Below are 17,264 nucleotides of genomic sequence, written 5' to 3'. Positions count from 1 at the left end.
GTGCGCGCGCGCGCGCGCGTGTGTGTGCATGCCGAGAGAGAGAGAGAAAGAGAGAGATGCGTTTGACTTCCAAAATCCCTTCATTGAGCCAGTTTATGGATAAACAGAAACTCTTGTATAGCTTCACCCTTCCCATCCACACCAATAGCAGGTACAAAAACAGAGAGAGAGAGAGAGACAGGACTAGTTCACACTGGACATCTTCATCTCAAAAGTCTTTTTCACATAACACCTTATTTTACCATTTTACTATTGAATGCGATTCAAAGTTGCTTTCCTACTGCATATGTACATAGAATAAATAAATCAGCAACAAACAGAGCACCACACAGGGAATACTACTGTACATAGACAGATTAGACATCAGACTAGCTCACTTGGATGAACTCATTTGGTGACCTAATCCAAATGAGAGATTTCATTTACTCTCTGGATCTGAATCAGATTTCCATTTCACCGAGCTGTAGTCAGTAATGTGGGCCTGTAGATCTTTATGACATATATTTATGACTGTTCCATCGCTCTCTATGTCCCCCTCCGTCCCTCCTTCCTGTGTTGCATCTGCCCTTCCTGTCGGGACTCATCACGCTGATCGGCTGATCCTGCGTGGCGGGGTTCTGTTCCTCCATCGCCGGCCTCCTTGCAGCTGTTGTCTGACTGTCATGTCTGCTAGTCTGCCTGGGCTTTATGTGATTTCACGCGTCTCACACACACACAGAGAGAGAGACAGGATGAGTCCGTCTGACATCTCTACTGTCTCCGTCTTCATCGCCACCCTTCGGTCCTCCACACAGACGCCGGCGAGTCGCCGTCACGCTCACGCTGCCGTGGTGCACTTCCTGAACCCCAGACGTGAGCTTCATTCAATCCTGTTTCAGACCTGAGCTCATACTGACAAACAAGTACTACCAATACTACTACAAATAATAATGATAATAATAATAAATGAATACTAACAACAACAATACTACTGCTAATAATAATAATAAAAATAAATGAGTAACATAATTATTGTTATAATATAACAACACCAATTGATTGATTTATTGATTGATTGATTGATTGATTGATTGATTGATTGATTGATTGATTGATTGATTGATATACCTGATGACAGTTTGTGCATCTTTTTATTTTCATTATCACACACCCTGACTTGGGAGCAGACACCTTAACAAACACATCTATCCCCTCATTGAAGATTAAAGATCTAGGATTATTATCCTGTCCATAGATTGACTAGATTGAATTTTTGTTTTGCTGTTACATTCATAGGGGTGAAGGTGAAATGGGAATTAAGCATTTGTTTCACACTATCATTGCTTTATCCATTTATTCAGAGCAACACACATCATGCATATATTATAGGCACTACACTGAAATTTAAATCATGCAATAAAATCCACTTTCAGATTTTCTCCCTTCTTTTATTTAGCCACAAGTTTAGTTCAGCACTCTAAGAATCCAAAAACAGAAAGAGTGTGAAGCCCGCTCCCATCCTTATGTTTCAGAACAGCTGCCTCCTGCTGGTAGAATACTGGAAGTGACATGTGCAAGACAGATGCAGGAGTATTCAATATGGCTGGCTGACCAGGCTGCAATATAGCACCTTAAGTCAACTTTTAAGCCCTGAGTACAACTGTTGTGGATGGTCATCTACTTGATGGTTTGTGGTAGCAACAAATAATTACACAACAACATGACAACAGCAGTATAGCCTTTGGTGTCACTGTCACTTGGTTATGCATTTGATTTCCATATTACATTTCAGTAAGGTTTGCATCACTGCTGACGAATGAAAATATCTTCTTCCTCATTCCAAATATATCCGGCCATGTAAATACGTGGTAGAGTTATGGTAAGTCACTCCTAGTAGGTTCCAGCATTAAAAGGTATGAAACTTCCTCTGTTGAAGCATTTCATCCACAGTTCTCCTCACACACACACACACACAACAGCATGGTGGGGTCAGTGAACGATTGCTGTCCCTACGAGGGTGACCTGCTCCCCAGAGCTCTGCCTCCTCTGATCATCTTTGAGTTCGTGCTGGGTGTCCTGGGCAACGGCCTGGCCCTGTGGGTCCTCTGCTGGCACATGAGGCCCTGGAGGAGCAGCACGGTCCTCCTCTTCAACCTGGTCCTGGCCGACTTCATCCTCAACGCCGTGCTGCCGTTCCGCGCCAGCTACTACCTCTCCGGCATGGACTGGGGGTTCGGCGACGCCTTCTGCCGCGTCTTCCTCTTCCTGGTGTCCCTGAACCGTAACGGGAGCATCGCCTTCCTGACGCTCATCGCCCTGGACAGGTATATGCGCGTGCTGCATCCCCATCACTCCGTCAACTCTGCCGGTGTCCTCAAGGCGGTGGCCGTCGCCGTGGCAGTGTGGGTGCTCACCGTAGGCCTGAACACCCACCTCCTGACGGTGCCGCAGCACCTGGTGGTCGGCGAGGCGACGCAGTGCGAGAGCTTCGTGGTGTGTTTGGCTGTGGATCCCGCGTCCATTTGGTACAAGTCCGTCTTCGTCTTGTCCTTCTTCGTCCCTTTCGCTCTCATCCTCGTCTGCTCGCTCCGTGTCATTTCCGAGCTCAGGCGCAGACATCTGGATCGTGGCAGCATGAGGATGACCCTCTACGCCCTGGCCATGGTGGTGGTGGTGTTCGTCGTCTGCTTCCTGCCCAGCAACGTTGCGCAAATGGTGATCTGGGTTAGGGTGTGGTCAGAGAGGACGTGCGACGCCGTGGAGGTGGTGAACGTGGTCTTCTACAGCACACTGACCCTCACCTACCTCAACAGCATGCTGGACCCTGTGATCTTCTTCTTCTCTAGTCCCACCTTCCAGCAGGTGTGTAGACGGCTGGTGAGGCTCAAGAGCACGGAGGGGACAGGGGAGGACGAGACTAAAGACAGCAGCCAACAGGGTGCCTGACAGGAGTGAGGGGTCTGTGTCTCCTGCTGACAGACTCATTTCACTCCTGTGCTGTAATTTAGTGCTCACTGTTTTTGATGATCCTATATCAAGAGTTTTCAGCATTTATGAGGGTGTGAGTGAGTATGTGATTTGCATAATTAATGTACATCTAAATTGGAGACATGTATAATTATCCAAGGTCTTCACATTTATTTAGCATTTCTTCATTTTTCTCTCTGATCCAATATGATTAATTGGGTTATTGGGCACTGCAGTTAACACACGGGTGCAATATCACTGAGGGCATTCTAAATAGAAGGGCAGACTCGCAGTGGATCAACCAGAGTAGCCTACCATCAGGCAAAGAGGGGTATTTTCAAATGCATCACAGCTTCTTATAAAAAATGAACATTTAGGTAGAGATGTATCACCTTTATTTTAAGCTGGTCTTTAGTAGGCTACCATTCTCAGTGTGATTTCAGGATGTGAAGCTGAAGTCTGTTTTGCAACTCTTGGGGAAACAGTTGCACAGTTGTCAGGATACGATGTTGCTACTGTAGATGTAGCAACTTTTTGACTCTGTGAAAAAATAGTTTTTTTCTTTTTCTATCATGACTACTCTTTATAAAGAACATATGAGGATATGAGAATGAACAGCCCTGGTAATAATGTGTGTGACATTAGTCATAAGCAGTGACCGCAAGCCTCTGCATTTTTGTTTGACCTTTGATGTTCCACAGCCCTAAAAGGTTGACAACCTCTGCTCTATTAGGTCACAAGCATTGTCAGTGTACCAAACAACCACGCAACAATTAAGGCTTGTATCTTCTAACACATGAGGCCCATGAGGTTTTTACACTGATTTTAAAACAGCTAGGCAGTCCGCTTAGCGTTGTGCCTGACAATGCACCTTAGCTGTTATAAAATCAGTGTAAACTATGGCCTCTCGGGGCTTATTGCTTAAATTAAAGTTAACAATATAATGATACTGAAGTCTGGGCAAATTATTAATGAAATGGATTTTTCATTGTGTTGCTTAAGCGATTCATGGGGCAACTTGTTAGGCAATGTTGCAGGACAACCACATAAATGGTTCCACCTGTTCCAAGTGGACGATGAAAGTTCTCAAGAAACTGATGATTAAAATACCCAAGAAACTTGAGGTTGGTGTGTGAAAGAGAAACGTACGTCACTTATCTTGCACTGGATCATCTTCCTTCTAATCGCCACAACTCTGACGGAAATGGCACGTCAGCACCAGTCAGAGACTGCATTCATTTTTTGCACTTTTATGATGTCACACCCAGCTACAAAAATACACACCTATAAAGTACAAAATAAGAAGTCATTTTCTTCAACAAAATAAAATACAAATGACAACATATTATTTTGAATTTGAAACACTTTTTTTTTACATGTATCAGAAATACTGCCTATCCCTGGCTGTTGGCTGCAGTAACTCAAACTAGGTAGTACCGATTTTTCTGTATAGTTGTTTTGTGTTTATGTCAAGTTTGATCCAATTTGACCGCTTTGCTATGTTGCCCACCCAAAATTTCTACTAGTCCACCCAAATGTAGTGGGCAAAAACCGGCCTTGAGCTAGTCGTTTAATATCAACAGTAGGCCTAAGCTATATCGAGTTCAAGCCATGGTTTAACCCAAATGCAGTGTAATTTCTGTCACTCTGGAAAGCATGCTCAGCTCAGCTAGGTTCACTTGTGCAGTCAAGATGTAATGTGAACAAAAATATTTTGCCCTTCTCCACTACATCACCTTTTAGAATGCACCAGAATAAACAAAAAATCACATCTCATTAGAAATGAAAAAATCTTGGGGGAAAACTCCCTAAACCCCCCATCCCACCCCAACCAGGTTTAAAATGCCTCCGACACCCTTGTTTAGACTGTCCCTACTATAAGACAACTTGACATTAGCCTAAACAGGACGACATTACCAGAGGAAGTCTTTGTCATGACAACTTGACATTAAAGGTGTTGCGTGGTGATACAGGAAGTGTCCCAGCAGAAGCCCAGAGGTGCAGATAATATAATAGCTGCTGGGGTCCAGAGACGTGTGAATGACCAGAGGTGCGTTCAAATTTGGCGAACGTTCGTGGTGAACATGTTTTCTTTGAACAGTTACATTTGAAGGATTTAGTGTTAACAATATTCAATTCTAATAGTTATTGCATTGTTGCGTTCGTCAAACTCACGTCCAGTTCCACTGTGTTTGCGGCGCACCACCTCCTCAGACTGTTTGCAATTGCTAGCAAACGTTCGCCTATGTTCGTAAACTTGAACGCATCTCTGGCCTCTGTCCGTTGTTGTACCTGTTAGCCATAGCCACCTGAGCCATAATGTAAATGAATGTAAAAATGATTTTGTTCATGATGTCTTATTTTTATTTAGGCTAAGTTTTAGAAATGAGTGACTGCTGTGTGTTGTGTAAAAATGCAATGTTTATTATGCTATTATTAGATGAGAGGCAACTGTCTGACGCCACTGGCTTAGAGCGGTAAAAATGTACAGAAAAGAGTTTTGTCTTTGACCTTGACTGGCATGCATGCATTTGTAAATTGTAAAATGTAACTTACCTTTTTACATTGAGAGTCAATGACGCGAGACTTCTTTAAAGGTCCCAGAGAATGGATGAATTGAGTATTGCACTGTGTTCTCTGATGTTAAAATAGTATATATTCAACTTTGATTTAAAAAAAATAAACTCAATTGCAATTTTACAAGACTAATTAAAACCATATATTTAGGCTGGGTATTGAAAAAGTCTGTTTGACTAAATGGCGCCCTCTTTGGCAACCCCAATTGAACTTCAATGGCTTTGCGAGGTCTGACATCACAAGCAAGCAGTTTTGCTGAATCGCCCATTTTTTAGTGTCTATTTCTAAGTTCAAGATTTCCATATGAAGGAGGGCACAACCATGCCTCATGTTCATGATAGCTCTTTGTTTATGCACAACCTCTCATAATTCATGAAAACCAAGAAAAAAAATATTTCCATTCTCTGGGACCTTTAAAGTTTCAATTCCAAACTTTGAAGAAGTCTCGCGTCATTGACTCTCAACTCAAGAAACAAACAAAAAATAGAAACTGGCCCTACAGTACACAAGAGATCATAGATGTCCAGGGCCAGTGGCATCCTTACTTGTGGTTGATGTGTGAGATGCATCATAACAGAGTCACAACAGCTTTGCTGACAAGAAAAAATGGGCAACCATAAACCTAGGGTAGAGTGTGTGAGTGAATGTGGTCTGAAATCTGTGCAGCTGTTCATTGTGTCAGAGATGCTGTAGATTGTAGAAGGCCAGACTTCCTGCCCTGTGATCCACATACACTCCTATTCTGGAGCTGGCCACTAGAGAGAGTGTCTTTACTATCGTGCCTGAAAGAGGAGCTGGAGCTGGTGAGGTAGCCTATAGACCCCAGGACTGATCATTACATCCAAAACCACACTCATTATCCCCTCCTTTACTGCTGATGCTATTATACTGTATGAGACTGCTTTATAAACCAAATTCCCACTCCACTCAACCCCCTAGTAGCAGTGTCCAGACACACCCTCTCCGGATTGTGGAGCTTATTTCCCCATTCCACCCTCCTGTTCCCCTCAGACAGATGGAGTATTCTGCTGTGTTTGGATCCAGTGTGAGTTGACAGGAGTCTGATGAAGGAGAAGTATGTATGTATGAAGTATGTACAGTATGTATCTCAAGTATGTGTGTGTATATACAGTGCCCTCCAAAAGTATTGGAACACATGCTAAAGTTGTCAATATAAAATCATCTTTTGGAAATGTATCTTATTGCCTTAAATGAAAAAATGAGGAAATATTCAACCTTTAAGGACATCAATTTTCTTTGTGAATGAATAATGTATTTTAAATAAAGAAATGTTTTCCTTAAAATACAGGGGTCATAAGTATTGGAATGCCCGGGCATGGTTTTATTTCAGTTAGCCTATTAGCTGGTTTGAATTGCATTGAGCTCAATCAGAATGAAACCAGCTAATAGGCTAACTGAAATAAAACCATGCCAATATCTTGGTATGGTGAAGGGTATAGTGTTGATGTGGGATTATTTTAATTCCAAAGACTAAGGGGGCTTTATCAGGGCGCATAGTATCCTGGATACATGAAATAACTGGCATTTGAAAAATAAAACAAATAGAAATCTGCTAGCCTCTATGGGAATTACACATACAATCACATACAATTATTGATGCTCACACAAAGATATCCAGATAGTGAAACATCATGTAAATTATTTATTTTAACCAGTAGCCTATTAACACATTTGGCCAGGACACATTAAAGGAGAAACTTCATTCTCACTTCTTCTGTCTTTGATAAGACTTTGTCTATCAGAGTGGCAGAGATCCACACCACTGCCTAAAATGTCACAGGGCCACATCAAGTTTTTGTTCCTCATTCAGACCGCATCCATCTATGTAAATATGTGGTCGGCATGGAGTGGTCAGTGACCGCCTGCTGTCCCTACCAGGGTGAGCTGCTCCTCAGAGCACTGCATCCCGTGATCACCATTGAGTTCCTGCTGGGCGTCCTGGGCAGTGCCATGGCCCTCTGAGCTGCATGCTGGCACATGAGGCCCTGGTAGAGCTGCAACATTCTACGTATTGCCAATGTGATGCTGCCATTTCATGCCAGCTAATACCTCTCTGGAATGGACTGGACGTTTTGTGACGTCTTCTGTCACATCCTCTGCCAGAATTGTCTACAGTTTAACATTTACATGGGGTAGTGAAATGCATGTAGACCTAACATCTTACATGTATCTCATAAAAGATACTCGAAAAAAACTCTGAATCTGAGAAGGGCATGAAAACACTGTACTCTGCACAACGACAATGAACTTCAATTTAATCTAGCCTAATTTAAAACAAAACAAAAGCATCGTGAAGAGGGGGAAATGTGCTACAGTATATGGGCTCTAGAGATGAGTTAATGGTTTCAGTCTATTGATGTGATGTGATGTGTTTCTCAACAGTACTGTATAAAGTAGATGATTGAGTGTCTGTCCAAAACCCATATGAAGAGTGAATGCTATTCTATAATGCGTGCTGGAGTGCAGATTAGGTTGCTGCTCTTCTAAACTGGCATACATCAATGATAGTGGCGATCTGGCAGGACCTAAAAGGGGAAGAATGTGTTATCTGTACCCAAAGGTGCTCTTGTGTGTTAGACACCACAGTCTGTATCTGCAAAGTTGATCTGATTAGATTTGGGAGCTTGGGCAACTAACCTTCCCCTTCTCAGATTCTCTTTACTATAAAATGCATGTATCTTCCTCCTGGCAACATGACTTTCTCTCATATATGCAAGTCTTACATGTTTGCTTTTTACTGAGATCTGGACAGAGATGGGTAATACTGAAGGGGAAGACAAGGATGAAAAGAATTTCTGCCAAAATTGCAAAGAGTCTACAGAGAATCAAATCACAGAAGCAAATGTAGGATGGAATCGACAGTCAGGTATGCTAAAATGTTTGACTGGCCACAGGGATTAAAGCCAAAAATCATTGAGAATGGGCCGCAACCAGCAGTGTGCTTGAGACACACACTATTTCAGATTAACATATTATAAAAACAAGGTAGACTACACTTAAATTTGTAAAATTGATTTGAAATGTTTTAAAGAGGAACTATGCAGGATTGGCGATTTCATCTCTGGTTTCGGTTTCGTTGTTCGTTTTCGCTCGTTTTATGCTTGCATTTTCTCTGCTTCCCCGACAGCTTTAGCGTGTATATTTATACATGTATAGGCTATATTTAAATGTAGAAATTGCAAGCGTGGTTTTTCGTCTCAGACTTCCAGATGTAAACAAAGAGCGATCGTCTCCTGCAGAAAGTTGCATAGGGTCTCTTTAACCTACACCCACAAATCATGGCATTGTGCTAGTATAGTTAGTTTGTTTAACCAACCAACAAAGTTGTGCGAACAGTGTTCACATTACATGTTAAACTGTAGGCTACCCTGCATGCATAGAGACGAGGCCTACTTCAGATTAGGCTTTGCACTGCAGCACTTGTTAAAGGCTGGGCAGCTGCTGCGGTCAGCAGTTTGAGCAGGGGTTATGTTGTACTGCAGGACTATTCCACTTAGTTACCAAGTGGGCCAAACAGGACTATTGACGCTATAAGATACATGCTTTCAAAAGTATCCAGCTACATTTCATACAATTAGTTAAAGCAACAATCCAGCAAATAACTATGTCCATAGACAAGATAGAATATGTTGCCTTTTTTATGAAAGTATGATGTATGGCGACATCGAAGCAAGTCAAATTTGCAGTTTATTACCGTATGTCTCATTTCATCAAACTACAGATATGCTACCTGATCCGGTAAAGTTACCTATGCGATTATAACCGATAGAGGACCGCGAATTGAGTGCAGAAGTGCCGTTCACCCTGTTACAAGTTGATGAACTGCTGAAATTATTTTGGAAACATTGTTTTAAGGTATGAAAAACCCTTTAGTGTTGCTTTAAACAAATACTGAAAGTTGCGGACATACTTTTATTCTGAGATGCCTAAAAAGGTCCTAAAAATTCCAAACTGACGGTGCTTATAGCTTGCTTATACTGTACTGTAGGTGACATTTCAGATACACCTGTGCTCACACTTAAGAAAAGCTATTTTTACTCTCCAAGGCAATGGCGTGAATGACATGTCAACTGAGAACTGAAGTCTAAAATTATTTATTTATTTTCTATTAGGCCAACCTGCATTCTGCCCGCATTCTCTACTCCCTTGTGGGCAGCCGTGGCCTACTGGTTAGGGCTTCGGGCTTGGAACCGGAGGGTTGCCGGATCAATCCCCGACCAGTCCATGGCTGAAGTGCTCTTGAGCAAGGCACCTAACCCCTCACTGCTCCCCGAGCGCCGCTGGTTGGGCAGGCAGCTCACTGCTCCGGGTTAATGTGTGATTCACCTCACTGTGTGTGTTCACAAATTGGGTTAAATGCAGAGAAACAAATTTCCCTCACAGGATCAAAAAAGTATATATTGTTTTATTATTATTATTAACCACATGTGCCTGAAGAGACACATCTTTTTGGGATTTACAATGTAGCCTCTGCTGCACCCAAGTGATGGTTTTCGATAGCGACGGAGAACTTAACTTTTTTATTTTAAAGAGTAACTGCACCCTAAAATATGTTTTTTTGAGCTGTTGATTGATTGAAAATACTCATAAGTGGTGAACTATACTATTACCAGGGTTAATATTGACAAAAATTGTGTTTTTCGACAAAAGTATTTCGTATGATTTTGTATGGGAGATATTGCTCTCCGCGCCTTCTACAGGTTGAAACATGCCATGGCACGTTGGTCCAAAATACTATTGGAATGCTGACGTTGTCCTGCACTTCTCGTCCAACACTACGTCACCGGGTCGTTACAAATTAGGAATGAAACGCCCCAACACCTGCTGCCCTGATTAGCATACTGTACGTCTGTAGCACTCATTCCCAGACTGACACGAAATCAACATGGTTGATTGGCTGCAGCAGGGCTACACTCCCTTCCAAATTTCAGAACGTCCGGCCCATTTCGAAAGCCTTTTTCAGAAATGTGAAGTGGGTGGAGTTATGGGGTGAGATGACTCTTTAAGTGATATTCAGTTTGAAAAAAGTGAAAAGATTTGTAGTGTGTGTTGAATGACTTGTTAACAAGAGAATGTGTTAATGTTTTTTTTTTTTTTTTTTTTTTAAAGCACTAGATCTAAATTATTTTTCTTCTATTCCAGTGTACTGTGCTGTCGGAGTGTGCGTTGGGCTGCTGTGTCTCCTTCAAGCGACTCTTAACATCACTCTGCGTCTCCACTGTGAGTTCCTTTTAATCTCTCTCTTCAAAGAAGATCCATAGGAGAGCCCAGAGTTCAGATATGATAGTGAGACTAAAGCCTACCTTACACTGACAAGATTTGGGAAAGATTCTTGAAAGATTGTAGTCTTTTGAGTCAAGCTTGAATGAGGGGGGCATTAGTTAAAAAAATACAATCTTTCAGGAATCTTTCCCAAAGTCTGTCAGTGTAAGGTAGGCTTAAGGCTTTGTTCACACTGGCAGTCGAAATCCGATTTTTTGCTTATCTGGATTGTATCTAGCTTGAATTTTGGGTAGTCTGAACGGCACAAAACCGCATGAAATGCGATTTTTCCAATGCTGATTCGCACCACATATGGAGGTGGTTTCAATATCACTTACTATTGGATATGACTCAATCTGAACAGTCGAACCACTTGAATAGGATTTCAACATGCCCCTTTCGTCGTTTGCACTGCGACAAACAATTGCAACGTAATTCTGAGTGACGGAAGTGATTGATTGATTGAGGTGCTGTGTCCACCAAACGCGTTTTTTGCGCCGACAGCGACAATTTTCAATGTAAAGACTATGTAGCGCTGAGCGCCCTCGACGGAAAAAAACTCTCGGCGCCGACGTTTTTTTGTCGCAGCGCTCAGAGCGCTCAAAGTTGAAATCTGTTCAACTTTTAGAACAGCGCCGGGCTCGTCAATGGCACTTCTCGTTATAAACCGTCTCTAGTTTTGGTAACTTAGCAACAATAAACACTTATCGAAGCGCCAAGAAGCGCCGAGAGGAGGAGGTTGAGGGCGCTCTGGCTGTTAAAAACGCGTTTGGTGGACACAGCACCTGATTCAGCGCATGCGCCAGGGCTACCAGCAAAACAAAAGCCAACGTCAGACTCGTCATTATTTTATGGTGAAACATGGAAAACTGTAACGTTAAGGGTGACGAGGTATTTGCGCCGCGGCTACGCATAATAAGTTGGAAAATATCAAAAATAAATCCACTTTCATCCATGACGACTTGGTTGTGTACAACTCTACCTAATGAATCCAGGTGTGAGTAATTTATATCGGATCTGAGCATTGCACGCCAAGATCGGATGTGATCGGATGTGATCACTTGCAATATGCAATGAGAACAGTCAGTCAGAAAGATCAGGTTCTGATCGGATATGCAAGACATCCGATTTCGACTGCCAGTGTGAACTAAGCCTAACAGACCCTTGTACTGTATTCCAGACATGATGCAGAACAACAAAGCACATGAAGAACTAGAGCTGCTATTCAGCAATTACACCAATTTGATTGAGGACACAGATGACCTGCTGATGAACTACACTGATCTCATTGAAGAGAGAGACCTGCTACTGACCAATTACACTGATCTTGTTGATGAGACAGACCAACTACTGACGAATAATACTGACCTAGTTGAGGACAGAGACTTGTGTCTGGCCAGATACCGCAACTTGACTACAGACAAAAAAAAGCTCCAGATCAGTTACAACAACTTAGCTAAAGATAAAAACAAGCTTATGACTAGCTACAACACTCTAGCTAAAAAGAAAAACCAGTTACTGACCAGCTACAACAATATGGTTGAGAAGAGAGAAAGACTTCTCAATATGTATGGTGAGTATGAGCACGATGCAGTGATCCACAGTTCTCATCCCAAACAAGTTTGCTTTTTGCATAGTCTAGTATAGCCTCCCAGTCAGGTGGCATATTTTCTATGTTTGTTAGTAAAGTTTGTGAAAGATAAGTCCTTCATCTGGATCCTGATTAAGATCCAGATGGTCAGAGGACTGACTGCAGTTGCAAAATTCTGGGAATTTTCAAAGTTGGAAACTTTCCATGGGAATTAATGGGACTACAGGGGAATATATGGGAATTAACGAGGGGACATTTTTTATATGGCAAGTTTATAACAGGGAACCTGTTGTTGAAAATGTAGTTGAAAAAAAACCCATCTTGCAGCACAATACTTGTTAAAACAACCTGATGTAATGCAAATTCAGTAAAATTTGTACCCTGCATATGTCAATCACATGCACACAGCCTTAGGCTACAAAACCTGGTACGCTCGATCATGCACATGGGAAAAGCATTTTCCCCAGTGAAAAGGCCATTGTGAACGTTGTGGAAATAACTGGTGGGAAACACAGTTTGTGAACACATGTAGCCCAGTTATGGGCTTATTGTCCTCATTCAAATAGGAGTATAGTCTGGCTATCACCATCTGATCAGATATATCTTATGTAATTTCCCCCCTGCAGAGCTCTGAAAATGGCTATAAATTCATTATGTGACATGATTGGCTCTTGAGCTCAAATAACCTTTTTGTATAACTGAAGCTCTTAGACCACTGCCGAATGTTAGATCGTTTCAAGTCTACTTTAACTTGTAATTTCACCCTCCCAGCTGGGTGGACCCATTTTCAGTCCAGCCTCTATTTCTTCTCCGATGAGAAGAAAAACTGGGGAGAGAGCAGGCGGGAATGCCAGCAAATGGGAGGCGACTTGGTGATCATCAACAACCAAGATGAACAGGTGATAGACAGAGTGTGATTGTGCATATGAAGTGTTGTTATGTTAACAGCATGATAGCATATTAGCCTCATGCACTGCAGCTCTTGCTTCACTGGGCCACCTAACAGACCAGTCACCAGCTAGCTCTTAAAGGTCTCCACGTCATCATCTGGTGGCTCCTTCTGCCTCCACCTGTAACGACACTCACAGAGACACAGCCCCCCCCCCCCCCTAAACCAAGGAAAGGCTCCTGCATGGGACCAATCCCCCAGAGGCCTGTTGCTGCTCTACATCCATGTTGCTGTGGAAATTAGGGATCCGAGCCGACTACGCCAAAATGTGTCATGGCCAAGCCCAACTGAACTACCACCTTCCGTCTGGGCTACAGGGATTTCTTCACCCCAGATCCCAGACTATTCCCCTACGCCAAGTTGTTCTGGACCCCTGGACCATCAATATTTTTTAACAGTATTTATTTACATCCCCCTACCTGACACTTTTACAATTCTCTCGCAGCCATAACAACTAGCATAAATATCCATATACACACACGAGGAAAAGTTTTACTAAGTGAAACGGCAGTACACACAGTGATAAAAAGTCCCACACAGTTGAGCCTACGCAGTAAAAAGTGACTGGGGATCCTGCCCTCTGATTTAGAGCAAGAGGTTGCTCTCCTCTGTTTGTAACATGCTTAACATTTACATGTAGGATTTTCATGTAGGCCTATAGTTAGATACTGGTGAATCTTTTTGGTGTCTATGTGCATCACTGAAAGAAAAAAGCCTGTTTCCGATTGACTGACTGAGCTTCCAGTTAACTTTTTACTAGGAAAATTACCATCGAAAGTTGCTCTTCATTGAAGTATTCATTTCAAGCACAAAGTATTTCTTTTTTTCTATAACAGAACTTTGTTAAGATACATCAATCGGACAACTGGATCGGTCTGAATGACATTAACAAAGAAAGGGAGTGGAGATGGGTGGATGGAACTCTGTTGACCCATGGGTGAGTAAAACAATCAGCTCATGGCAACTCAATTAAGGGCTCGCCTAATTCATATCCAAATTATTGGACAGTCTTATGCTGCATTTCATAAATGTAGATTCAGCCTAAATTGCAAATCTCATATAGGCTATGGGGATTTGTCACATTAATCAAACGTGCACCCTTGAATCTCTGAAGTGCAAATAAAGTCACTTCTGATGTATTAGAAAGGCGAATAAGATCTGTAAGCAGTTGGAAGGTTAAATATGATAATTCCGCGCCTTTTTGTCCACCTTTGTGCATCATCGAGGTAGTGCTCTAAGGCACATCAGAGTGTGAGTATTGGGAATATAGGCTGTGAAGGACTGAGTGAATTATACCTTGTTTAACTATGTCTTATCATCCTGACATCAGTCAAAAATATATGTTTCAGAAAATATGATGTAACTGTGCCAGAACCCCTATTGTTGCTTACAATTGCCACACCTACAACTATTGTTTATTGTTTAGGCCTACTCCATTTTTCATTGTTATGATATAAATCATTTTGGATATAAATAACCATGACTATTGGTTGATTTAAAGTTGACTTTGGGTTATTGTTGCAGATTCTGGCATCCAGGTGAACCCAACAATTTAGGTGATGAGGATTGTGTCCATTTCCTCCACACTAACCTCTGGAATGACGTACCCTGCATGCTGGAAAAGAAATGGATCTGTGAAAAAAGAATTTAAGTTTACTTATCTGAGATAAGATATATTTGTTCTTTGTAGTTTTCACTTATCCATCAGTCTTTTTTTTATTAGTAGGTTGAGTTACTTTGAACTTTTAACATGAATCAAACAACATTCAAATACAGATAAGGGAAACTACATGTAGGCTACAGATCTTCAACATGAGAACATTACAAAACCCACTTAAGTGATTAGTCACGTAATCAACAAAGTTCAACACAATTAATCACAATTCATGTGAATTCAACCAGCTCCCACAAATGCATGGCATTGTAAACACCTGTATGAAACCTCATATACAGCTTCCACCTACTAAGAAAAATAACTGCTGAAGACCATGCACTTTTTTTTTTTTTATCTACAAACAAGTCTGCGATTACTTAGAATTCAACCACTCACTCAAAGTTTAAAATGTTAAGCTTTTTGAAGACATTGTTACCTTTATACTCACTTGGACCATGACTGACAACTCACTGGCTCATGTACTCCATACATGTGCAAGGTAGTCCCAAAAAATATTTTTCCAACTTTTAAGTAATGGGACGGAAGATTAGTGAAGCAGTATTGCTGCTGTATTATTTACTTATTTTACATAAACCATGGAAGCATATACTTCTCATATTTAATAGCTTCCTCTTCTGTATCCAGTGACAGGGCAGAGATAAATCTTATACTTCACTTAAGTGGCCCACAAAATAGACAACACGATTCTTGTGAACAAAACTGTTGCAACAGAAGAGGGAGGACGCCCTATCTGCACCACATGCCTATTGTGTGAGAAGAATGAAGTGATCCGATCAATCAAGTGTTCCTCAAAATATGAAATATGACATGTCTATTTCAAGTATTTTTTTTTTTTAATCTTTGCCAGTAGCCTAGACTGACAATTTTTCATAGGGAAAAGTGTGCACGTAAAAATGTAAACATACCTAAATAGGGTACATAAATTGATTGATTTTAGCCTATTTTCAGAGCATTCATCAGGGGCTGTTATTTGGCCTTATCAGTCTTCTTATCTTTCTTCTTTGAAAGGCCCCTCTGCCTGTTCACTCTTAGGATAAACTTAACTCACTTCTCCTTTTTAATGGCTTCATGGGTTTAGTTAACTTTCCAAAAAAAGTTAGTTTATTTCAATCTGTCAGTGATATTTCTCCATATGAATGATGACTGTTGTGCATTCCTTACAGTTTTTTACGATCACTTTGCCACTATTTTCAGAACCTTGATGACATTTTTCAAAACTCTAGCCTAACCCTTTTCTCAATTGCTTAAAGGGATAGTTCGGGTTTTAAGACACGAAGTTATATGGGTTCCCTGTCAGCAACGTTGTGCATCAGCACTGACTTACCCCCCGACAGCGTCCTGTGAGCCGAGATCCAGCCGGTTTTTGATCGTTTTTGATGCTGAAGAAAGTAGTCCGGCAAGTTGCTGGGGTCGCGAAAGTAAAGTGTTTTTCTTCTCAAAACCATATGCGTTCAAAAGAGTGATATATTTGCACCACAAAAACGTTGTAATCAAAATGCCTCAGCCTCTAATAACCACAATATGAAGTGGACAAAATAAAAACATGATGTTGGGATAAAAACCGACAATAGTTACAGTATATAGGGGCCCACTACGGGTCGTCACACCCCCTATAGTGAACCATTAGCTCTGTCGATCATCATTGACAAGTGCAGAATTTTTCCACGACTGGATTCACATAGCAGTTGTGGTGGCAACATTACGGCAAAATTACTAGGTCAGCAGCAGTAAAACTTTTTATAGCAGATATACGGACATACTGTATGAATTCAGACAGCACAACAACAACAAAAAAACCTAGCGTAAAATGTCTGTGAACAATACGGAAATACATGTCAGAGTCAGAAACCAGTACAAGATACTCAGGAAAACATCAGTTTAAAAAAACAGACCTCCCTCCCCATCCCCCAAAGAAACAAAGACAAACAAACAAACAAAACAAAAAACCCGGAAAACTAACTACATTCTCTCAACTGAGCAAATTGCATTTTCACAGCACCAATGAACGTCCAAAGAATGCATTGTCTTGTAGAAACAAAATTCCAGCGAAATTCTTGACATCAGTAAATTCCTGAGGATTGGTTTAACATCATAACTTGGTTTCTTAAGTACTTAGTTTTTCAGACTCAAAGAAAAAGCAACCTTTGCCTGTCCAATAATGGAATTAATTATTTAATGTTAGTACTGTACCTTAGTGTTTTGCTTTTGACTGCAAGTAAAACCAAGTATAAAACTGCTTTGAA

The 17,264-nt window shown here is 41.4% G+C and overlaps 2 protein-coding genes across 2 annotated transcripts; both read left to right on the top strand.

The window, feature by feature from the left end:
• The first annotated feature begins 1,959 nt into the window (after positions 1-1,959).
• Positions 1,960-2,925, top strand: LOC134089451 (hydroxycarboxylic acid receptor 2-like). Its single transcript, XM_062543893.1, has one exon. It carries the CDS (start codon positions 1,960-1,962, stop codon positions 2,923-2,925), a length of 966 nt encoding a protein of 321 aa, XP_062399877.1.
• Positions 2,926-8,264: 5,339 nt separating this feature from the next.
• On the top strand, positions 8,265-16,742 carry LOC134088853 (CD209 antigen-like). The gene is made up of 6 exons (XM_062543014.1): positions 8,265-8,410; positions 10,687-10,764; positions 11,987-12,379; positions 13,169-13,296; positions 14,183-14,283; positions 14,871-16,742. The coding sequence occupies exons 1-6, from the start codon at positions 8,299-8,301 to the stop codon at positions 14,995-14,997; spliced, it is 939 nt and encodes a 312-aa protein (XP_062398998.1). The 5' UTR covers positions 8,265-8,298; the 3' UTR covers positions 14,998-16,742.
• Positions 16,743-17,264: the final 522 nt, after the last annotated feature.

This window comes from Sardina pilchardus, chromosome 8 (assembly GCF_963854185.1).
Source record: "Sardina pilchardus chromosome 8, fSarPil1.1, whole genome shotgun sequence".
Lineage (NCBI taxonomy): Eukaryota > Metazoa > Chordata > Actinopteri > Clupeiformes > Clupeidae > Sardina > Sardina pilchardus.
This window is presented reverse-complemented; position numbering and strand designations above follow the sequence as displayed.